Source organism: Gopherus evgoodei, chromosome 3 (assembly GCF_007399415.2).
Source record: "Gopherus evgoodei ecotype Sinaloan lineage chromosome 3, rGopEvg1_v1.p, whole genome shotgun sequence".
NCBI classification, from domain to species: domain Eukaryota; kingdom Metazoa; phylum Chordata; order Testudines; family Testudinidae; genus Gopherus; species Gopherus evgoodei.
The window spans coordinates 107,510,849-107,535,088 of NC_044324.1; the positions used below are offsets into that span (position 1 = coordinate 107,510,849).

The 24,240-nt window shown below is 42.0% G+C and overlaps 1 protein-coding gene across 4 annotated transcripts in view; it reads right to left on the reverse strand.

Moving 5' to 3' along the window:
* The window catches only part of ECHDC1 (ethylmalonyl-CoA decarboxylase 1), a 90,888-nt gene that overhangs the window by 12,766 nt on the left and 53,882 nt on the right, over positions 1-24,240 (reverse strand). For all 4 annotated transcript variants that reach the window (XM_030556258.1, XM_030556257.1, XM_030556256.1 and 1 more), the window contains 4 exons: positions 17,256-17,477; positions 11,416-11,558; positions 7,402-7,454; positions 2,279-2,359 (listed from right to left, as the gene is read on the reverse strand). In XM_030556258.1, coding sequence (XP_030412118.1) covers positions 2,279-2,359; positions 7,402-7,454; positions 11,416-11,558; positions 17,256-17,475 — 497 coding nt within the window. In that variant the 5' untranslated portion in view covers positions 17,476-17,477. The remainder of the gene's footprint in view (positions 1-2,278; positions 2,360-7,401; positions 7,455-11,415; positions 11,559-17,255; positions 17,478-24,240) is intronic.

Below are 24,240 nucleotides of genomic sequence, written 5' to 3' on the forward strand. Positions count from 1 at the left end.
AATTCAGCAGCTAGGTAGGAACATAAGGTGATACGCAATGTGGCACTCACCACACTTACAAATCAGGGAGGGGAAGTGTTAATTGGTTAAATAATCATGTTACAATATGTTAGGATTGGTTAGTTAAATTTCAGTAAAATGATTGGTTAAGGTACAGCTAAGCAGAGCTCAAGTTTTACTATATAGCCTGCAGTCAATCAGGAAGTAAAGAGGGGAATGGTAACAGGGAATGAGGGTTGGGGAATTGGAATCATGTTTTGCTAAGGGGGGCAGGAATGGGAACAGGGACACAGGCAAGGCTCTGCGGTGTCAGAGCTGGGAAGGGGAACACTGAAGAAAAACTGGAATCATGCTTGCTGGAAGTTCACCCAATAAACACTGAATTGTTTGCACCTTCAGACTTCGGGTATTGTTGCTCTCTGTTCATGCGAGAAGGACCAGGGAAGTGAACAGGTGAAGGAATAAGCCCCTAACAGGAAGTTAGAGCTAACCCTTCTGTAACGTAGAGAATTAATGGTTAAAGTCACTGCAGTGGCGTATCTGAGGGTATTCACTGAGTAACAGACACAAACCAGAGCCCAGAGTGCAGATGAGAGAGGTCATGTGGCAGAAGCAGCACTAAAAGCTGAGCTCTTTTTACCCCAAAATGTGTTGTAGTCTGCATAACACTGAGGTAGCATACTATCCTGTTCGCAGATATCTGATCCCATCAAGTGAATAAAGAGGTGCTCCCTTGTTTGCCCAGTGGGGGATGCTTGGTTTCAGTAGTGGTTATGTTCTTCCCCCACATCAGGATCTGCAGTCTGGAACTACTATGTAAACTATCTCTCCTCTTTCTAATGTCGGGAAACCCAAACCTCTCTTTCACACATGGTATATTTTAGGGTTACCATACGTCCATATTTTCCCAGACATGTCTGGCTTTTTAGTTCTTAAATCACCGTCTGGGAGGAATTTTTAAATATCTAAAAATGTCCAGGAAAATACAGACATATGGTAACCCTGACAAAGTCCTAGGGCTGGCGGTGCTTCCTGGGGCAGCTCCCAGAGCCCGCCCGCCAGCAGGAGCCTGCAGTGTGGGCAGCCCCTAGGCACAAAGGCAGAGAGGGTCTCCACGTGCTACACTGGCTCCCTCCTGCCCAATCAGAGCTGCGGGGGTGGGGCTTGCGCAGGCAGTGGGCAGAGCTCTCTGCGCCACCCCCACCGACCCGACCCAACCCTAGGAGCCAGAGGGACCTGTTGGATGCTTCCCAGGAGCAGCCCCAGGTAAGCACCACTGGGACTCCTCACCTTGCCCCCCGGCAGGTCCCTCTGGCTCTTAGGGTTGGGTCAAGGGGGGGAAGGCGGAGGGCTCTCTGCGCGCTGCCGGTGCCTGCAAGCCACCCTCCGCGGCTCCAGCAGCTCCCATTGGTGCTTTTCCCAGCCAATGGGAGCCACGGAGCTCGCGCTTGTGGCAGGTGCAGCACATGGAGACCCCTCGGCTGCCCTTGATCCTAGGAGCCAGAGGGGCCTGTGGCAAAAAGGGTGAGTAGGCGAGCAGAGCGGGGTGACGAGGCAAGCGGTGAGCAGCAGGGGTTGAGTAGGTGAGGGGTGAGTAGATGAGCGGGGTGTGTGAAAAGGCCAGCGGTGGGCAGTGGCAGTTGAAGAGGCGAGCAGCGAGGAAGCCAGTGGTGGGTGGGCAGGCGGGGGTGAGAAGGCAAGAAGCAGTGAGTCAGAAGAAGGTGGGGTCCTCGAGGCAGGCATGGGGGTTTCTGGCAGGGAAGTGAGGAGGTGAGTTGGAGGAGGGAGGAGGCAAGCAGTGGGTGAGGGACTGAGGACGGACGCAGCAAGCCAGCGGCAGGCCAGGGGGTGAGGAGGGGTGCAGTGGCGGGGCCGAGTGGGGAGGGGGCGGGTTCTGGGGCAGAGTGGGGGCGGAGCGGGAGAGGACTGTGGGCAGGGCTGACACCCCCCCATGGAGTGTCCTCTTTTTTGAATGTTCAAATATGGTAACCCTAATACACTTACACAGCAAGTGGGCAAAATAATAAATGCCCTGGGGTTCACAGATATGAGTCCTGGTGCAATATAGGAATCTGTATGCAGATGTCATGACTTTATTAATTCCTCAGATTTCTATAATAACTGGTGGGTTAAGCAAGCAAGTAGAAAGCCATTTCCCAATGGGTTGTAGGACAGTGATCAGCAGTGGAATATAATACCTTAAACATGACATGTCCCAGTCATGACATCCAGTCATTGTCACTTGAATGGAGTCTAGTCAACAAGATTTTAATCCTACCTGAAATCACATGCTGTGGTAAATTCTGCTCCACCTCCCAGAGCTTTTCCTTGAACTAATGCAACACTAATCAGAGGCAGCCTACACAAGAGAGAAAGACAGAGAGGATTTTTATACCCAGAGTGTATATTTTTAATATCAATGTACAAATAATGAAAGGACTCAGGCGTTATATTTCTGAAGTAAACAGAAGTCATATCATTCAAATGCCTTCAATCTCTTAATCTATACATGTAAACAGAACAAAACTAATCACTGCATTTATGCTGCAATATTTATACCATGCTGGAACACCAAGAGAACAAAGCATCTAATGGAATAACTGATTTTTTAGACAAAGGAAATGCAGTAGATCTAATCTACTTTGATTTCAGTAAGGCATTTGATATGGTTCCACATGGGAAATTATCACTTAAATTGGAGAAGATCGTGATTAATATGAGAATTGAAAGGTGGATAAGGAACTAGTTAAAGGGGAGACTACAACAGGTCATACTGAAAGGTGAACTGTCAAGCTGGTGAGAGTTTACTAGTGGAGTTCCTCCAGGATTGGTCTTTGGACAAATCTTATTTAACATTTTCATTTATCACCTTGGTGCAAAAAGTAGGAGTGTGCTGATAAAATCTGTGGATGACACAAAGTTAGGAGGTATTGCCAATACTGAGGAGGACCGGAATATCATACAAGAAGATCTGGATGACCCTGTAAACTGGAGTAATAGAAATGGGATGATATTTTATATTTCATGCATTTAGGAACTAACAACTAGAATTTTTACTATAACCTGGGAATGTATCAGTTGGTCGTGATAGAAGAAAAAGACCTGCATGTATTGGTTGATCACAGAATGACTATGAGCTTGCAATGCAATGTGGACATGAAAAAGGTTGAAGCAATCCTAGGATGCATCAGGTGAAGTATTTCCAGTAAAGTGTTAGTAGCATTATACAAGGCACTGGTAAGACCTAATCTGGAATACAGCGTGCAATTCTGGTCTCCCGTGTTTAAGAAAGTTGAATTCAAACTGGAACATCTACAGAGAAGGGTGACAAGAGTGATCAGAACAATGAAAAACCTATTTTACAAGAGGAGACTCAAGGAGCTTGGCTTGTTTACCATAACCAAAAGAAGGCTTAGGAAAGATATGATTGAACTCTATAACTATATCAGAGGGATAAATGTATCAGAGGAATAAATACCAGGGAGCAAGAGAAGTTATTTAAGTTTAGTACCAGTGTTGAAACAAGAACAAATGGATATACATTGGCCATCAACAGGTTTAGGCTTGAAATTAGACGAAGGTTTCTAACCATCAGAGGAGTGAAGTTCTGAAACAGCCTTCCAAGGGGAGCAGTGGGAACAAAAAACCCAACTTGTTTTAAGACTGAGCTTGATAAGTTTATGGAGGGGTGGTATGATGAGATTGCCTTCAGGGACATGTGGCCTATCAACAACTGCTAGTAGCAAATAACCCCAGTGGCTGGTGATAGGACACTAGATAGGGAGGGCTCTGCGCTACTACAGAAAATACTTTCCCAGGTGTTTCGTTGGTGGGTCTTGTTGACATGCTCAAGGTCCAACTGATCGCCATATTTGGAGTTGGGAAGGAATTTTCCCTCAGGTCAGATTGGCAGAGATCCTGGGGGGATTTAGCCTTCCTCTGCAGCCTGGGGCATGCGTCATTTGCTGGTTTAAACTAAATACCCTATAATCTAAAGTCTTTAAATCATGATTTGAGAACTTCAGTATCTCAGCCATAGGTTGTGGGTCTATTACAGGAGTGGGTGGGTGAGGTTCTGTGACTTAGAACTTGCAGGAGGTCAAACTAGATGTTCATGATGGTTCCTTCTGGCTTTAAAGTATATGAAAGTCACCTTCATTAGTGAAACAACCCACTATTCTACCGTGAAATGTATCTGCTAACGAATTATACAAAATATTGTTAATTATTTATCTAGCCACATAAGTGTGCATAGAGACAAATAAAAGTCCAGTCCAGTATCTCAATGAGATTAAGTGGAGACCTAATGTGCTCACAGATGGTTACAAGCATTGGGAGTGGTGGTAAGAGAAACAGAGGACATGGTTACAAGAGAAAGGTCATCTGGGTTTTTTTGGAAAAATAACATGCACATCTGTCAAGGCTGATTCCCCACTCTGGCACTTTGAGTGCAGAAGGTGGGGGCCCGCAAAGACTCTAAAAATTAATACAGGCCACTCCAGGCTTGTACTAAACTTCCAAGGTTACAGCTTTTCTCTGACCTTGGATTGGTAGATGCTGCCACCACCCAAGTGCAAAACCCCTTTGAGAACCCAGGAAGGAGCACTTGGGAATTCCTTCCTGTGAGGTAACCTCAAGCCCTTTAACCACCTTCCCCCAGCACCCCAGGGAAGAGCTGAGAAGAAAAATAAAGGAAATCCGTGGTTGCCATCAGCTAATGAAACAACATGTGCACAAACCTCTTAGGTAGGGTTTCTGAAACAGGGGTCACCGGTTATGTAGGGAAAGCCCCTGGCGGGCCAGGCCTGTTTGTTTACCTGCCCCGTCCACAGGTCCGGCCAATCGCAGCTCCCACTGGCCGCGGATCGCTGCTCCAAGCCAATGGGAGCTGCTGGAAGCGACGACTAGTACATCCCTTGGCCAGCGCTGCTTCCAGCAGCTCCCATTGGCCCAGAGTAGCGATCCGCAGTCAGTGGGAGCCACGATTGGCCGGACCTGCGGACGGGGCAGGTAAACAAACTGGCCCGGCCCGCCAGGGCCTTTCCCTACACAAGTGGCAATCCCTGTTTGAGAATACCTGCTCTTAGGACACAAAAATCCAATTCTGTTCTTAAAAAAGGTAAACTTTATTAATAAAAAAAAAGAAGAAAATGCATCCCGGACTTAGACTTTTGCTAGATTAAAAAAACAAATAAACAAAAAAAAACTACAAGAATTAAGCATCAAGAATAGCTCTCTTGAGGTCCAGCTTAAAGGTTACAAGCAAAACAAAAGCACCTGGGTTAGCACAGAGGAATCTACAAGCCATAAAGAAATAAAAGGGATAAACCTAATCGTGGCTTCCTAGACATTTCCTGATCTACTTACACATCTAGAGTTTTAGATGAGTAGTTTCTAGATATAATACTGATAATTTTTCATACCTGGCCCAAGCTTCTCACAGCATAACTGCTCCCTGTCTGCCTCTCCCCGGGAGAACAGACAGACAGACAGAAGTGAAGTCTTGTTTCAATTTTAAAAAGTACTAGACTTCCCTTTGACTCTTTTGGCCAGGTGCCCATTCAGTTCCTTTTACCTATGCATTGCACTGAGACTTCACAGGTAGAGCAATTAGAGAACAGCTACTAAGAGGGTTTTTATAGGTATTAGCTGGCTGGGTGTCCATAAAAGGGAGCTCTCCCTCCCCGCTTTCATTTATCACAACATCCTGAGGATTTTGATTAAGGGTGCTTTACATGAAGCCTGGGATGATTTTTTTAAATACTGAATTTGATCCACTTCCCTTTTCCACCAGCAGAAGCCTGGACTATGGGGCCTCTGTGGCAAAAGGTCTCCCTTTAGGAAGTAGTGGTAGAGTCAGCAACACTAGATTGATCTGAAGTCATCCAGCAAAGGGCAGGGCTGGATGAGGTGGAGCGTGGCTAGGACACTGAAAGAATTCAGTGATTGGGAATGGTTTCTAGGCAGCCTCTGCCTGCACATCTCCTATAGAGTCTCATTCATAAATGAAACTGCCCTTCATTGGCAGAACTCCTGAAGGGCAGAAGCAGTTTGTAGCCTTTGCGATGGCTGTATTTGCCTGTACCCACTGCAGGGAGTCAAGTCCCACTGTTACTTCAAGGTCAGTAATACTTTCATTAATCACACTAACTAACTTGAGGCCTACCAGGAAACTGAAGCAATTGGTCAATACCAGTTTACATTTCTACACAATAGGTTGTGTCTAATTGCCAGACTAAAGGTAATTCAATGAGTTGATGAGCAGTTTATTGTGAGGTTAAAGAAGAAACCTAGATTCAAAAATAAACTTCAGAATTCTCCATCTTGCGTAGACAGGGAATGAAAACACAGTAGCAGGAACAATTTTCAGCCCCCAACGCTGCCTAGGAGCCATCCCTTAGAGAAGCATTCATGCCTGTATGTCTCGCATTCACAGAGACAAGGCACAAAGAGCTTATTGGAGAAGAAGGATGGTCTTGTTAATGCATTCAGATAGGAATCAGAAAATATGAGGTCAATTCCTAGGTCTACCACAAACTTCCTGTGAGAATTTAGGTAAAACACTTAATCTCCCTCTTCTTCAGTTAAATAATATCTTTATGCCATCGTTCATCTGTCCTGTCTATTCTGATTGTATTAGGTAGCATCCACACAAATTGAGTCCCAGTTCTGAGTGAGACCTCTAGGCACTACTGTTATACAAACAACAGGTCTATGATCTGCTGGGGAAGCTTACAAAAAGATGTGGAGCTTGGCAGTTAACCCATATCAATGCTCTCTCATATATCGTTTGGAAATATAGAACCTTTTTATCTTCCAAGTGCCCCCAACAGACATCTTGAAAAATGTTAACAACAAATAAAGGACAGAAACAATCCACAGCACCGACTCATTAGAATGCTATCTCTTGATTTCTAAAGGGATGCTACAAACAATAGAGAACAAACACCAAGTATGAAAACCTATCAATGGTAAAAGTGAACTAATATACCCCTCATCTGCACATGTTGTTTCCATGAAGTGGCTGTCCTAAAAAAATATAATACCACACTTGGGTAGTCTGTGTAAGTTTTGCCTTCCCACTTTTGAAAGCTCATCAGCCTCCACTGAGTTAACTATAGAAAACGTGAAGGCCCAGTGACTTCAGCCTGCCCTCCAAATCTAGGCCTGCAATTTTATTCTGTGCAAATTTTTGCAAAACCTAAAACTCAGAGTTGTTCGTGAAAATCAGATTTAGAGACACACACATCACTACCCAACTTGCACACCTAAATATGAGATTTTGGGTTCCAACAGCTTGCACAATTATAAAATGTGTATGTAAATTTAGAGGCCACTTCTGAAAAAGTAGCCAGAAATGCACTGCAGTCTTCATGGAGAAGAAGAAAGAGCAAATATTACCTCTTGAGTCTGGTTAAGATGTTTTGCATAAACATGCAGATGTTCATTCCATCCTATAAACAATTAAAAAAAATAAAAATATAAAAAAAACAGATTAAACCACCCTAAGATACAGCAAAGGTAAAGAAAATTCTTTTGCTCTCAAACTAGTTTATTATGGTGAAATTCCACTGATATCAATGGAGTTGCTATTGATTTATACTGATGTGAGATTAGAATTAAGAACAGTGTTGATAAGAGACTGTCAAATTTAGTACTCAAAATATTTATCAAAGTTAGCAACAAAATATTTGTCAAAGTTAATAGATTCAAAATATTTAGAGTTAGTCAAACAACGCCAAATTATCTTTCACAGGACATTTTTTATTTGTTTTTTCCATAAAATAAATAAAACCCAAACCCAAGATTTCAATTCAATGTTGAGTGTAAATTTTCAGTTCTCAGTATAAATTTTTGCTTTTCAAAAAACCAGAAAATTTAGACTGAGATTAAAATTTTGTATTGAAAATTTTATTTGTCTAAAAATGTTTCAACTAAAAAATTCTGACAACATCTACTAGTCTCCCCTTTTATATCAGCTTGCAAAGTCTATTAATTGAATTGCACATATGTATTTCTAGAACAAATGTTTCAATTCTGCTTAAGAGAGAGAGAGAGAGAGAGTGAGCACGCTAGTTAGTCCTGTAGTTGCGTGGATGAGCCGGAACAAATCTGTGGATAAGGAAACAGATTTTTGCTTCAGTCTTTCAGATAAAACAAATTTTAATGTGATGAATAAACAGCTCCATTTTGCTTACGTATGTATTTTTTGCAAACTCAGTTTTAGTGCTAGTTAAAGGTGATGTGTTGACTGAAGTTTTCTACTCACAGCAAGTATAGTGCAAGCAGATCAAGCTTATTTCATACCGCCCTGCCAACATGTCTTAACTAGTAACTAGAATGAATCCACCTACTAGGTGGAAGAACATTTCAGCTTCTCTGCCATTTATTTCTGGGCTTCTGAGAGCAGAATATGACACCACTGCTATGAAGCCAACTAGCAGTTTAATATTTTAGGACAGATCTTTAGCTGGTGTAAACTGTCATGGCTCCGTTTAAGTCCATTTATGTGGCTCTATCCCATATCAACTCAAAGGTTGCTTGGAAATGACATTTCACAGTATTTATGACAGTATTTAAAAATATCAGATTTTTATCTATTACTATAGGGCTGATCTTACACCTACTGATGTCAATGGCAGCTCTCCCATTCCCAGCTGGTGCAGGAATAAGCCCCTATTTGATCATGTCTGGTAGTATTGTGCAAGAAGAAAAATTCAGAATGATTGCAGATATTTATGTTATGACAATGTTCAGGCTCAGACCAGAGTGCTGCATTTTATATGCTATAATCATCAGGATGCAGCCAAACGAATTGTCCCGAAGGAATTCATTTATACTTTTATCACACCACAGTGGAGTCCTTGCATTCAAATTGGCACTTTTGTACACTTTAAATTTCACGCTGAAAGTCAAAATGGAAATTAAAGATTAATTGGGTGGAACAGTTTGATAAACACTTCTGTGATTCAGTAGATAAAAACAAATCTCTTCCTACTGGTGCTTTTCAGAATAACTATCAGGCAGTAGAAAGATGTGTCTATTTCACACGGAAAGACTATAAGAACTCTCAAAAACCTTATCTCAGCTCTGACCGATTATATTTACAGGCTTTTCTGATAAGACAGAAAGAAAAGAAAAAGTAGGTTACCAGACACAGTACTTTATCAGAGTAAGAAACATGTTCTTTGGAGACTCAGGAACAATCACACTTTCAGCTATAATAGTATCCTCAGAGTAAGAAGAAAACTAATCAAAGTGCACGAAGTAAAATATATATATATATATATATATATATATATATATATATATATATAGGAGTGAACCATCTGATGGTACAAACACAAGTTTGTTTGTTGGGGGAAAGAAAACCCCATTCACAGATAAAGTAGAATATGAAACCATATTGATGGCCTTAGAACATCACTGCTCCTCTTAAGAGTCAAACAACCTAGGTTATAGTCTCAGCTACAACAAGCTTTCCACAGACCACTGGCAAGTGCTCAGTAGGCTACAAATAGCAGCTCAGGACCCTTACAGCTTCTAGAGAGGGATCAAGAAGAGGTAGGAGTCTCCTCCATTCTTCTCATCTGTCCTGGCTAGAGCTTCCCCTCTGTTTCAGTTAGCTGTATCTCTGTGGTTTACTGAAAAGTAAGGGGATTGCTATTCATAAGCTAGGGTCTGCTCCTGCAGGCAAAGTCACAGAAAAACAAGTTTTTTTTAAACATACCATTCCTGCTCATTTGTTTTCTGTAATTTGGTCAACAAGCCAATGACATCCATGCAGAAAGCACTTTGTCCCAGGAAAGAACAGGGGCTGTCTCCTAGCCAGCATTACCTCTGTGCTATCCTTTTTTATTTTCAGATTAGAAGAGATTAAATAGGCAGGAAGGAGGAGCCACTAGAGGGCATGAAAATCCTTCAGTTTTCTGGGCCATCTTTCTGCCTTTCTGTACCAGGCCACGTCCAGACTAGGGTATTAAAATCGATTTTAGATACGCAACTTCAGCTACGTGAATAACGTAGCTGAAGTCGAATTTCTAAAATCGAGGTACTCACCCGTCTGGACGGTGCGGCATCGATGTCCGCGGCTCTCCGTGTCGATTCCGGAACTCCGTTCGGGTTGATGGAGTTCCGGAATCGATGTAAGCGCGCTCGGGGATCGATACATCACGTCCAGACTAGACGCGATATATCGATCCCCGAGCAATCGATTTTAACCCGCCGATGCCGCGGGTTAGTCTGGACATGGGCCCAGAGGAAAAATGCAAGATTTGTGCTGGATTTACGAACAATCACAGAAAAAAAATCAGCAAATTAGTCAAATAAAAATGTGTTTTTCAATAATTGCATGAAGACAAAAATGCCATGGAGAAAAGCCACTGTGCAAAAATGCAATGAAAAGGTACCAGCCCAGACACAAAAGCTATTCTGCGACCTTCACCATGAGGATGATCAAAAACCTAATATTCCACCCTCCGTCAATGAGTTAGAGAATAGAGTTCTGCAAGGTTGGATTAAAAGCAAATTGTTATTTCTCATGCTACACAGCTTTAGTGTTGTCAGAGATATTAAATCTCAGTGGATGCAAGTTTCAGGGATCGGCAATTTTAAAGAATCTCTCATATCTGAATAATTGGTTTGAATACAGCCAAGGTCAAAAGTGTATTTGGAGTGTTCTCAGGCCACTTCTTGTGGCTTTCATGGTTTTATTTTAGTTCTTGTATGTGATCTGGCTTCTTGGAGAGAAAGTACTTTCTTTGAACAATGTCATATGAATACCTATCCATTCCATTCCTCTCAGGAAGTCTACTGAGAATTATTTTACATCAGCCTTCCCTCCTGTTGCAGTGGATCCAGTTTGTATAAACAGAATTCTGAATGTCAAAGAGACTTTATATGGAAATAGACACTTCATCGAGAATGAATGGAAACATGGAATTCAAAGGGAAAGCTTAATCTGCAAATTACAAGAACAAGCTGGCATACATTTGGTTTGCAAAGACTCAGCTACTTTTTACTTATTATAACAACACTTGTGTGACATAAATGGAGATTTCTATGTATAATCATAGCACGAGCACTGTGGTTGAAAAAAAAAAAAAAAGAGTTCCTCAAAACATCAAAGATTGCATCTTCTACCAAAAATGAAATGTATATTAATCACTTGGCCACTAATATGCTGATACTACTGCTGATCATGCTAATATTTTATCATTGTTTCTTTGCTCACCCATTTGTCTGTATCCATCTGCGGTCTCATCATATACTTAAGATTATAAGATCTTTGTGCAGGGACCATTTTGTTGTTCTGTGTTTGTAGAGTGCCTAGAACAATGAGGTGCTCTTCTATGAAAGAGGCTCCCATGTGCTAAATAATAATAATAATAATAAATAATATAATAATAAACTTGCCTGTGGGCTGGACATTGCTCTGACAGCTTTCAAATCAGATCCTGAGCAAAAAGTGTTTTCTGCACCATGGATGATAAGACCTTTCCCATCCTTCCAATTTTCCAGTTCAGTTACCCTCTCCTGGAGTTCTAGCATCATAGTCCCTGTCATTAGGGGAGAAAAGCATAACTGTATCAATGGGGACACAATCAGAGTATAATCTTACTGCACTGCTTGATATTTAAATTGTGCATCACCAAGAATACTTTATACTAACAGGGAAGTAGTAAATGATTGTTGGAAACATTTAAAGTAAAACAACACCTTGAGATGTTGGGTCAATGTCTGGCATAATGGTCCCATCCGTCAAAGAACTTAAGCACATGCTTAACTTTGAGTGGTGACTTGTAAGGCACTTCTTATGAGATTAATATTAAGCACATGCTATAAATGACATCAAAGCAATACTCACTTTCCCAAAGTAGTAATGACATGCATAGCATTTTTGGTGGAAGATTCAGTTTCTGACGTCCTGAGGAATTTTTAGAAAATTCCACAATGCTCATGCTGCATTTACAGAAAGAATAATTTGACTTCATTGGAACTATTCATGCTTAAAGTTAAGCTTTTAAGTGCTTTCATGGACTAGGGCCATAGTCAACAGATGAAAGAAGAAACACACAGACAAAGTCAAGGAGATCATCAAGAAGGTGATGGTGAACGTGGACCCTCTCTTCCTCCCTAAGGAAATTAGAATGGGCGTACAACAAGATCAGCACCTATATACAGCAAATATGTTTTAAGTGGTAAATGCACATCCACAGGCCAGGTTATAAACAGAATTCATTCTTAATAACTCAGATCTTGCCTAGGTGAACAGTTAATGTGCAGTAAGTTGAGGTGTAAATCTACAGAGCACTAGCGTGTTGTGCACTAACCGTGCATGTGGTCCCTGCTACTGTGCACTAAAAGTCACCTGGTGAACACTGGCCTACTCCTATTTTGCAGCAGAGTAGATCAAAGTGTTAACTTTACCAAAAAATGCAAATAGGACACCATTTTTGGAGTCTAGACAGTTAAAAACTATCTCAGTCCTTAGAGTTGGCTCCTTTCCCTTTCCAATTTGGTCAAACTAGAATTCAACAAGATGTGTGGGCTGCTGAAATTGGTTTCACCAGGCTTAAACTGATGTTATGAGCATTTGTTTCCAAAGACCATTTCAAACAGGAGGCTATCAGATTATAACTAGAAAAAAACATGGCAAGACTATATCCATAATGTCCATCAGCTATTTGCCAACATATTCTTGCTCAGCTTTCTGTTCCATGAGTTGTTCAAGCATAGAATAAACATTGTTCCTAAGAGACAAAACTCGCTGTATAAAGTGAATGTTTGGCAAATAGTTTTTATGCTACAGTTTGTTTGTGATATTTTTAAGCTTTCTAACAAAAGTGTGCATTTTATATATATTACACACACGTATGACTATTCAGAGAAGCCAGGTATCCAAGAATAGGCTCTTTCTGACAAGACCTTTCTGGGGCAAGGACTATAATTTACTATGTTTGTACACTGCTTAGCACAATGGGCACTGGTTTCTTGATGGCTCTATGCACTACCATAATATAAATAATTACAGACACACACAAAAATGGAATGAAATTTGGAAAAAATATGTGAGCATGTTATCAAAGAATGTATCATAATCCTTATGCAGAAAGGGGCCAAATTAAAGTTACATAGACAAGCAGAATTCTGGCATTTTCCAACTTTTCAGTGCTTGATCAACCTTAATGTGGATTTGTGTGTGTAATTTCCTAAGTTTTTAAAAACCCTCCACAGAAATGGTATCATGCTGGCATCACATTACCAGTGACGGCGGTCATCAGTGGGGTTGGAACCTTTAGATCCATGACACAAACTTCAGCCACTTGCACTAACAGAGCAACTGATAGCAGTTAATAGGTTGTCATCCTCTACATCCAGGGTTCTCAAACTGGGGGTTGTGAGGTTATTATGTGAAGGGGGTCGTAAGCTGTCAGTCTCCACCCAAAACCCCTTTCCCTCCAACATTTATAATGGTGTTAAATATATTTAAAAGTGTTTTAATTTATAAGAGGGGTTGCACTCAGAGCAGGTTAGTCAAACAACGTGGCGAAAGGGGTCACCAGTACAAAAGTTTGAGAATCACTGCTCTACGTGGACTGGCACTAGAGGGGGACAGGACACTTTGAAAGTGGTTTTCACCGGTATTTGCTGATACAAGAGGAATGGCGACACTGGAATCTTGGGTTTTATTCTAGTCCCTGAAGGGGAGTGTTCTCTAGTGGCTATTGATTCTTCTGCCCATTTTCCTCCTACCCCTTCTTCTCTGTCCTCTCTAAGCAGCTCCTGTCCCAGCCTTCTCTCTTCCCCATCTCTGACTCCTTGCTCTGGTCCCATTCTCCTCACCTAGGTAGGCCCAGTTTCTATTTGTCAGGCTTCTCATCTCAGTCCATTTGTCCAGCCATTCCCAATTCCCTCAACCATCTCCTAGATCTTTGTCCCCAGCTTCCTTTCCCAGCCAGTCCCAGTTTCTCCTTCTCGGATCCTCATTTGATCAATCTCTCCTGCCCACCCTGACCTCTTATTATATGCCCTACGCTCCTGTACACACACACTCTCCATGTCCACTGGCTCCTAGACTCACTCTCTTCCCCTAGGCTCTTTGTCCAACTTCTGTGTCCCCCACTCCCTACATGGCTTCTTGATCCAGTCTCTGCCCAGGCAGGCTCAGTTCTACCTATCAGAGGGGTAGCCGTGTTAGTCTGGATCTGTAAAAGCAGCAAAGAATCCTGTGGCACCTGAGGCTGAATGTCTGTTAGTCTATAAGGTGCCACAGGATTCTTTGCTGCTTTTACATTTCTACCTATGTATCCCAGCTCCTCATCAGATATGTCTCCCCTCCCCACTCCCCCCTCTTTACTCCCTTCCCTTTGGTTCTCAGTCCTAGTCTCCTTGCTCAGTTGATCCCTGTCTCCCCCTAGTTCCTCATCTGATTTCAGTCTCTCCATCTACCTATTGGCTTCCAAACACTATTTCCCTCCCTGGCTCCCAAGTCCCAGTCTCCTAGCGCAGCCAGTCCCAGTGTCCCACACCTTTTCTCACCCCCAGCCTACAGTTCCAGTTTCCCTCCGTAGCTCCTAATCTTTGTCCCCTGATTCCAAATCATGCAGCTCCTTCAGGTTGCCTAGGCGGAGAAGGGTCTCACTGAGAGCATCTGAGAGAAAGGCTCCGTTGCCTTCAGTTCAGATGCCCAGAGCTGAAATTGTATGAAAAGTTCTGTTCATCTCAAGGCTGGAGCATGCCCAGGGTGGACAGAATCCTTGGGGAATTTAGATACTAAAATCGAAGAAAGCCCTACTGAGCATGTGCAAACTGCACTTTTTTTTAAAAAAGGTTTATAACTTAGCCAAATTAGGGTGAATTTTAAAAGGGACACCAAAAGGCATATCCTGACATCCTCCTCTATATTTCAAGTCCCTACTCAAAAGCATGCAGGCATGAGAACTTTTCAAATAAAAAGTAAAAAAAAAATAAATAATAATGTAAACAAAACAACATTTTTCCCTGGCTTCATTCTTGGAAACTGATTAACTGCTTTGACTGAAATTTTCAGATATAAAATTAATAATAATAATAATTCAGCCTGAGGCTGACAAGGAAAATTAAAAGCAACCAAATGCAGTCTTATAATGGGGAATGTTTGGCAAACTTAATAATAGGTAGAAGAACCAGCCCTGCCTATTATAATAATACGTTGCAGTGATCAGCAAATAGCTAGTGAATTAAAGTGCTGCAATAACATATTCCACTCAGCTGAAGGTGAAGGACTGAATTAACACAGAGAATGAATTAACTGTCATCTCATCTCCTAGAGGGTCTTCCTTGAGATGAAGATTTTGAGGCACACTGGTGGGGAAGCTTTCTAGCTGCGCCTGTTTCATGGATGAATACAAATTTCCAAGGCTGTCAGTCTATATCCTTTCATGCATATTACATTGGCTAAAAATAGACATAATGTGCCTACATTGATATATTACATACAAAAATAAAGAGAACCAAATATTAGGAAATGCCAGATTTACAGGTACCCGTACAACCTTAATTCAGCCACCTTGTATATCCTGGATGTACGGAATGAGGCAGGGATTCTGTGGAAAACAGCACATGATTGTGCAATTAAAGTCTGTACCGTGATGTGTACACATAAGGGGGCTGAACTGTAAGGCTCAGCAGGTCTCAAAACTAAGGCTACAGAGCTGTCAGGCAGCAAATACCTCCACGCTGCCACCCAGCAGCAGCAGTCACTGCTCGCTCCACTATCCATGACTATCTACATACACAAGCCACAGGAAGTCCTGCCTCAAGGGATTTGACAAGCAGTAGCTTCATGTCTCCTGATTGACTCCCTGCCTTACGTAAACTCAAATGGTGTTCCAGGAAGTGTCCAGACAACAGGGCGGATCTTCTGTAGCTGCGATGACCATTATTGCTTTCTGCTCTTAACTTCTGGTTTTGACCTTAGCTTAATTTGGACCTCACTTCCTGACCCTGATTTGGACTCTGACCCTTGATATCAACCTCAGCCTGGCACTTGACTCCTTCACCACTCTCAGGCCTGGGTTTGACACTGCTCTGACCATTAGCCCGTGTCAGGATCCTGACATGAATTAAGGTTGCACAGACAACCTTAAAACTGGCATTTCCCAACTTCTCCTAATTTTCTTGCTCTATCACCTATTCCTGCTACTAGAGATCCTTCAGCAGCTCCCAGGCATTCCCAGAATTATGGCACTGCTTCTGCAGTGATGTGGGCCGCCTTTAGAATGTTCATGTGATTATTATTTTTCTGGCATGTACCCAAATTTTTCCCAGGAAATGCAAGTGACAGAAGAGATACAGTAAGTCTGTAAGGATTTATATCCCCATTTTAAAAATAGGGAATTCAGACACAGAGGATTAATGACTTGCCCATTGGTCACACAGCAAGTCAATGGCAGGGATTACAATAAAGTCCATGATCTTTAACCCAGTTCCCTGCATTATCCACTACAGCAGTAACACTAGAATGTCCTGTTTTTAAATATGCTTAAATTGATCAAGTAAATAGACATATAGATCTGTTCATATGATGTCAGACATACTATGGGCATAATACCATATATGTTGTAGGTACTGACTGATGTAGGCTGGAGATACCGAGAACTGTAGGTTTTAGTCTGAAAACTCCCTCTATTAACTAATCTAAGAATAAAGAGTATAATCTGCAATTAATTTGCCCAACTGGAAAGTTCCTCACAGGAGAATCCAGAGTTCTACGATAGAGTAGGGGCAGACAGACCATAAGAATATATGAAAATAACTCTTAAGATGTTTCTAACTGGGCTGAGAATGTTCATCCTTTAGTAAATAAGTTGATATGTAAGGTGTCAAACTGATGGAGGAAGAAAGGGTGGACAGGTTGGTATATGTGGTTGGAAAAGGCCAAACTATAAGGTGCTGGGTGATGGAGAGTAGAAAGCAAGTTGGAGGAACTACGTTCAAGCCCTTCCTGCACCTCAATTTCCCAATTTACAAAATGGGCATCATGATATCTGCCAACATTTGTAAAGTGTTTTGAGTTGAAAGACATTATTTTTATTTGCCACTACACCATTTAGTCAGATCTACTGTATATCACAGGCCACCAAGCCCCCCAGCACCTGCACACTAAATCCAACAACAGAAACAAGATCAAAGTAAATTAGACCAGCAAAAATCTAGGGCAACTGCACACACACTCTCTCTCTCTATATATAATCCTCACACATTGTCAGTACCTGTGAATGCATTCATTAGCTTTGGGTTGTTCAAGGTCAGGACTCCAATGCCATTGTCTTCCTTAGAAAGGTTGATGGATCCACCACCAAACTGCTGAAGCTTTTTCTTTATCTCTTCTTCCTCAAAGCCATGGGCAATGTTATACAGTGACACACCTCTTTGCAGGAACAGTCTACTCTTTGTGGTTTGCAGTACACTTTTCCAAAGAGCGACTGACATTTCTGGAAGGAAACACACAGCAGAAAATGATCACATCTCAGGTATTTTCTCCCTTTCAGACCCAATCCAGTCCTTCAACAGAGAAATGGGATCTTGTAAGATTAACCTTTCAAGTGTAACAGTCACAGAAAAGCCACAGACCTGAAGCTGGATACTTAGGATAAGATTTGCAAAAGCACTCAGGTTTGGTCTAATTCAGCTCCCAACTCCTGTTTTACCACTGATTTCAATGGGAGAATGGTTAGGCCTATGCTGAGTACGTTTGGAAATTCCACCCTTAAAGTAATTAAAAAAACCTTTAGATGAGACCCAAGAGGGTTTGAGGATGAGGCCGGAATGACCTGAACAAGAAACATAGTTAATTACTGATGTTTTCTAGCTGCTTACTCTGCATCAGTCTGAGGAAAAGAACTTCTCTTCCAGAACAACGAATAACCATATATACGTATTATAGTGGCATACAAAAGCATCAGTATTGTTATGGATACATCAGCTCTTTCTGTGACGAACACTTAGGGTATGGCTACACTTGAAATTTCAAAGTGCTGCCGTGGCAGTGCTGCGGGAGCGCTGCCACGGCCGCGCTTTGAAGTGTGAGTGTGGGAGCTCCCAGCGCTGCAGCACTGATTACACTGAGGCTTTTCAGCACGGTATCTTGCAGTGCTCAGGGGGGTGTTTTTTCATGCCCCTGAGCACGAAAGTTGCAGCGCTGTAAAGTGCCAGTGTAGCCAAGGCCTTAGTTTTACAAGTTTCCTATTGGTTGCAAGAGTTTTTGCCAGTTAATCTTGGTATGCAGAGTGTCTCTTCCTGGGAGCTATACTTTGTTGTGTTCGTGTATGTGAAAAATAACCAGATAGTTACAACCATAACTTTACTGCAGCCCTGTATTTTAACTGACCGAGATCAAAATCTAAAAATTACAGAAAGTTCCTCCCCACGAAGAAGAGGTTCTAACAAGGCATAATTGTCCACAAATGATTTCACAAGGACTTGGGGGTAGGGGTGGGGAATCTGTGTTAGCTGGAGGCAGCTAACCTGAGGGAAAAGTCTGTTGCATGCTGTTGTATGAGGTCAAGAAAAGTGTTCCCAGGAGATCTAAGGAAAGGGTTTGAGTATGATTATTGCTTTATTACTTGCTAGCCCAGTCCCGTCCAAGAAAACTCTGGAGTGTCCCGTTGCCACACAGAAGACATAATACAAGTTTATATCATTTGTGCCAGTGCCTTTAAAACCACAGATGACTGTTAGACAAGAACTAGTATAAAGGGAACAAGGAGAAGACCATAAGAGAGTAAGGCTATGGTGACACTGGAGAGCTTACAGCAGTGTAGGTGCACCAATGCAGCTGTGCTGCTGTAATCTCTCATGTAACCGCTCTAAGGTGACAGGAGAGAGTTCTCCTGTTGACTTAATTAATCCACTTCCAACAGCAGTAGCTGTGTCCGCGAGAGAAGCTCTCCATGACATAGCGCTGTCCACACCCCTGAGCGACATAAGTGCTAGTGTAGACATAGCCTAAGAAAGACCACTGAGAGACGTTCTGCAGTGTTTTCCTGTTGTCAGAATAGGACAAAAAGCCAAAGGAACTATTTGTCAATCCTAAGGGTTCTTTCTGGAAAGCAGATTTGAACCCGAACCAAAATTTATTCATAATAAAGAGAATTTTTGATAGCTGGCTTTTAAGTCACGCGTAGGATGAATGGACATGTGTTTGTTAAAAATAGAGCAAATTAATAATTATATATGCACATGCACATACTTTTTAGAACCTAAATAAAAAGAGTGAAGAGTGAACAATTCTGCTACTGGCAGGTTTGTCTTTCATAGATTCATAGCTTCCAAAGTCAGAAGGGACCATTGTGATCATCTAAGTCCAGTGATTCTCAACCTTTTTGGGCTCATTTGTGAATGTTTATGACCTGTTGTGACCCAGTAAATAGTCTGGGGGTGGAGGCCCTGGGGCAGTTTCAGTCAAGTCCTGCATCTGGGGGGCAGGGGTCCTACCCAGCACTCACCCCACAGTGGTGGTTCCTGCAACTCCTGTGCTGTGGAGGCTGGGCTCAGCTCTCCATTCTAGGCATTGCAACCTCCAGGGTTGCGGCACCACTCAGTTTTGGCCCCACTCCCCCTCACTGGACAAAATTTGTGAGAGTGGAATTGTGACTTGGCTCATGAGGTTGCACTGCCCTATACTTAAATTTGGCCTACCTGGAGTACTGGCATCATGATGGCTGGGCAAAGCCTGAGTAGCAGTGGGACCAGAGAGATTGCAGTGCCTGGAGTAGGGAGGCGAGCCCAGCCCGCCCTATAGGACAGAAGCCATGAGAGCTGCCATGCAGAGTTGTAACTAAGCATTTTAGCACCCACAGCAAGCAAGCATATTTGTGCCCCCTACTAGAGCCCTGCAAGAGGCTATTTTTTTAATCCAGCTCCCACCCCGTAATACCCACTCTCACCTGCGCCCTCATTGTTTGTTGAATTATTATGGCAGTGAGATAAAATTCAACACACAATGCAGGAGCGGGTGGGCGTGGGTATTGCATGGGTGGGACAGGAGTGGGATTAAAAAATTAGTCCTCCTGTGCCACAAACAACATGAACTCCCCAGCCAGTTATGAAGGCAACACCACCACTGCCAGCAGTAGCACAGAAGTAAGGGTGGCAATACTGCAGGGCTCTACCTCAATTGCATCTTTTTTGGCATTCCCTCTCACCCGGCCAGCTTTGCACTGTGAGTGGCTGCCCCACTTGCCCTACCCTGGTTATGGACCTGCTGTCATATGACCCTTTGAAACATTTTGGCGACCCAATTTCGGGTCCTGACCCATGGGTTGAGAAACCCTGATCTAGGTCTTTCCTCCTGTATAACACAGGTCATAGAACATTCCCAAAATCATTCCTTGAGCAGATCTTTTAGAAAAACATCCCATCTTGATTTAAAAATTGCCATTGATGGAGAATCCATCACCACCGTGGGTAAATTGTTCCAATGATTAACTGGAATCACCATTATAAATGTAAACTTTGTTTCCTGGCTGAATTTGTCTAGCTTCAACTTCCAGCCACTGGATTGTCATACCTCTCTCTGCTAGACTGAAGAGCTCATTATCAATTATTTGTTCCCCAAGTAGATATCGATAGACTGTAATCAACTCACCCCTTAACCTTCTCTATTTTAAGCTAAACAGATTGATCTTTTTAAGTTTATCACTGTAAGGCATGTTTTGAAATCCTTTAATCATTCTCATGCCTCTTCCCTGAACCCTCTCCAGTATACCAACATCCTTCTTGAATTGTGAGCACCAGAACTGAACACTGTATTCCAGCAGATGTGTTATGGCTAAACAAAGCACACAGGATCTTTTACAGGAGAGAAGGCAGCATGCCGCATTTATTGAGAATACAGCAGTTAGCATATGCTTTTCAGTTACACACACACACACACACACACACACAGAGTCCTGCCAGTTAATGTTTATAGTTACTAGTCCAGAGTCTGGATCAATCTAGTGGCCAGCCAGACTGGTCGCAGAGGGGTGCTGGGCTCTGTCAGTTGGGATCTGATGCTCCTGGAGTTGTGACAAAACAAACCCAAAGTCACATTGCCCAGGACACTGTTCTTATAGTCTTTCTTCTCTGTTGAAGTCTATGGATTTGTGACCAGTTACTCCTTAACTGGTTTCAGAGTAGCAGCCGTGTTAGTCTGTATCCGCAAAAAGAACAAGAGTACTTGTGGCACCTTAAGTATCAGAGGGTAGCCGTGTTAGTCTGGATCTGTAAAAGCAGCAAAGAATCCTGTGGCACCTTATAGACTAACAGACGTTTTGGAGCATGAGCTTTCGTGGGTGAATACCCACTTCCTCAGATGCATGTGAGGAAGTGGGTATTCACCCACGAAAGCTCATGCTCCAAAACATCTGTTAGTCTATAAGGTGCCACAGGATTCTTTGCTGCTGTGGCACCTTAGAGACTAACAAATTTATTTGAACATTAATTGGTGTTATCTTTTGACGTTAACATTCCACAACACCTCCGAGAGGGTCATCCTGTCCTGTTTTCGATTTAATCAATTGTCTTGTCTTTAGAGGTGCCAGCCTCCACCTCAGGGTCATCAATCTGCCCTTCCTCACTTATGGATGTGCGTTGATGGTTCTCTGGTGTCATTAAGTTTCTTCACTCTTCCTTCTTTGACAATCTGACTTTAACAATGGCCTTCACACCTTATCTTTTCCTGATGCATGCATTCCTCATTCACACAAACAGTCTTTTACAGAGACCTTCAAAGGTATACAGCAGTTTTTATATTGAGCAAGAAAGGCATTGTAAATTAAACCTTACTAAATCTTGTAATCAAAACAGTTCACATTGTGGCCCAGGCATTCAACATTCCTCTAATCTCCTTAACATAGACACAATAAAAGATCCTGTCTCTTATTAAACCTTAAAACAAAGAAATGTATATTTAACTACAGTGCCTAATTTATAATACATATAGGAAACCATAGTAGACATTATAACTTATCCTAAAACAAAAGGGTGACCATAATCAGTCATAAGGATTGTTCTGGTCTGTCCCTGCCTTAACATCAGTATAGACACTGGCAGTCTGTCAGATGTGTTTCTACCAATGTCCCAGAGGGTCATTCCTTTCTGCTATTCAAAAAGGGTGGCTGGCAGGATGATCAAATCATACATTAATTCTTATAGTACAAATATACAATCCTGCTCCTACAGATGTCACACCAATGTCAAATGCATAGGTAAAATAACCTCTCCAGCTCTACTCAAGAATATCCTGTTTATGCATCCCAGGATCGCATTAGCTCTTTTAGTGACAAGGTCATATTGGGATCTTATGTTCAGCTGATTATCTACCACGATTATCTACCAAAGCTTTTTCAGAGTCACTGATTCCCAGGATAAAGCCCCGCCCAATCCTGTAAATATGGCCTGCATTCTTTGTTCCTAGATATGTACATCTACATTTAGCTGTTTTAAAATGCATATTGTTTGCTTGTGACCAGTTTACTACTAAGAAATCCAGATTGCCCTGTATCAGCGAGCTGTCCTCTTCATTATTTACCACTTTTTTTTTTCCAATTTGTGTATCATCCGCAAACTATATCAATGAAGATTTTATGTTTTGCAACCAGCAATGTCACCCTTTACTGAGTGGCCAACACCTGTTCACCTGTGAGCTCTCGGTCGATTTCTGACTTTTCATGGTATATTGTGAATAGCTGTAAGACTGGTAATCATTATTGAGGCCATAAACCTTGTGTTTGCATCTTCTACCCTAAATACATCTCTACCCCGATATAATGCGACCCGATAGAACACAAATTTAGATACAGCGCAGTAAAGCAGTGCTCCGGGGAGGGGCGGGGTGGTGGTGCGTGCTCCAGCGGATCAAAGCAAGTTCGATATAACGCAGTTTCACCTATAATGCAGTAAGATTTTTTGGCTCCCGAGGACAGCATTATATCGGAGTAGAGACGTAAATAAAAAAAGGTTGTGTTTGTGTGCGCGCACATGTATATTCTGTAATGACACACACAGCAGCAGGGAAAGGGTACATTTTACAGAGATAGCTATGGAAAGCTTCCCCTAAAATACCTCCAAAGACAGAACTACTTGCTAAGTACAAGGTGTTATCTTCATCCATTACAGACTATTTCCATCTTACGTTAGAATGTAAGAGAGAGAGAGACTTTAAAAAAAGCTACCAAGTTGGTGATGAATTCATTTGTATTTGTTCTTTTGAGATCAATCTTTTTATACTGTTTATAACTCCAAACTCTATTTAATCACACATCTCCTTCTGCCCATGACATTTCAACAATCACCTTTTAGAACTGTTTAAATTGTTTTTCTGCTCCAAGTATAAACTTAACAGATTTCCAAAGCTGCTTTTTTTAAATTAAGTTGCTTCTCTGTCTGGTCTTTTTGATAGATCTGTTTTCTGTTTGCACAGCACCAAGCATAATAGGCCTTTCAGGACTACCAGAAGACAAAGAAGAAGAATACATAACACACACGTAAACGACAAAGTGGACTAATTCACTAGCTTTTCATTATGGCAACCTGAGCTCACAGATGAAAATAGGTAGATGATCTCAATCTTCTGACCCTTTATAGTCTATACTGGACATGCTACCACATAATAAAAGCTACTGCACAGCTGTTAGTCTCTGCTCAGGAGGACAGACTAGAGAAGCAGGGATGATCCAGGTGTGTTAGCAGAACTGTGTGGGATAGCTTGCACTATGCTTTCGTTTATTATGCTTGACTTACTCAAGTGCTATTAGTCCCCCACTTTTACAGACTCAAAATTTTTGCAGTCCCCACAAAAAGCAATACACTACATTTAACTGTCAGTGCAGTCAGTGACTGCCTCCAAAGCATACACAAAACCCCCAAACCTCTCTTTTTATTAGTTTAACTCACTGCCAAATTATACCTGTATGATCACGTTTGATATTTCTTAAATTTTGCCTCTTAAAAATAAGTTAAGAGCAAAATAGACTCAAGCTGTGGAAATTTTATTCCAGAAAAAAAATCTGACAATTTAAATTCTGTGTGCTGTATGCATTAACAGGCTCTTTTACTATTATTGCTATGGCAATAAAGAGCATCAGCAAGTGAAGGATTAGAAAACAAATTGGACATCATTGCCTGCTGATCATGAGTCATGATTAATGACTCATACAAGACAAGGTATTATCATGGAATAATTTTTCACCATCCTCCATAATACTCCATAAT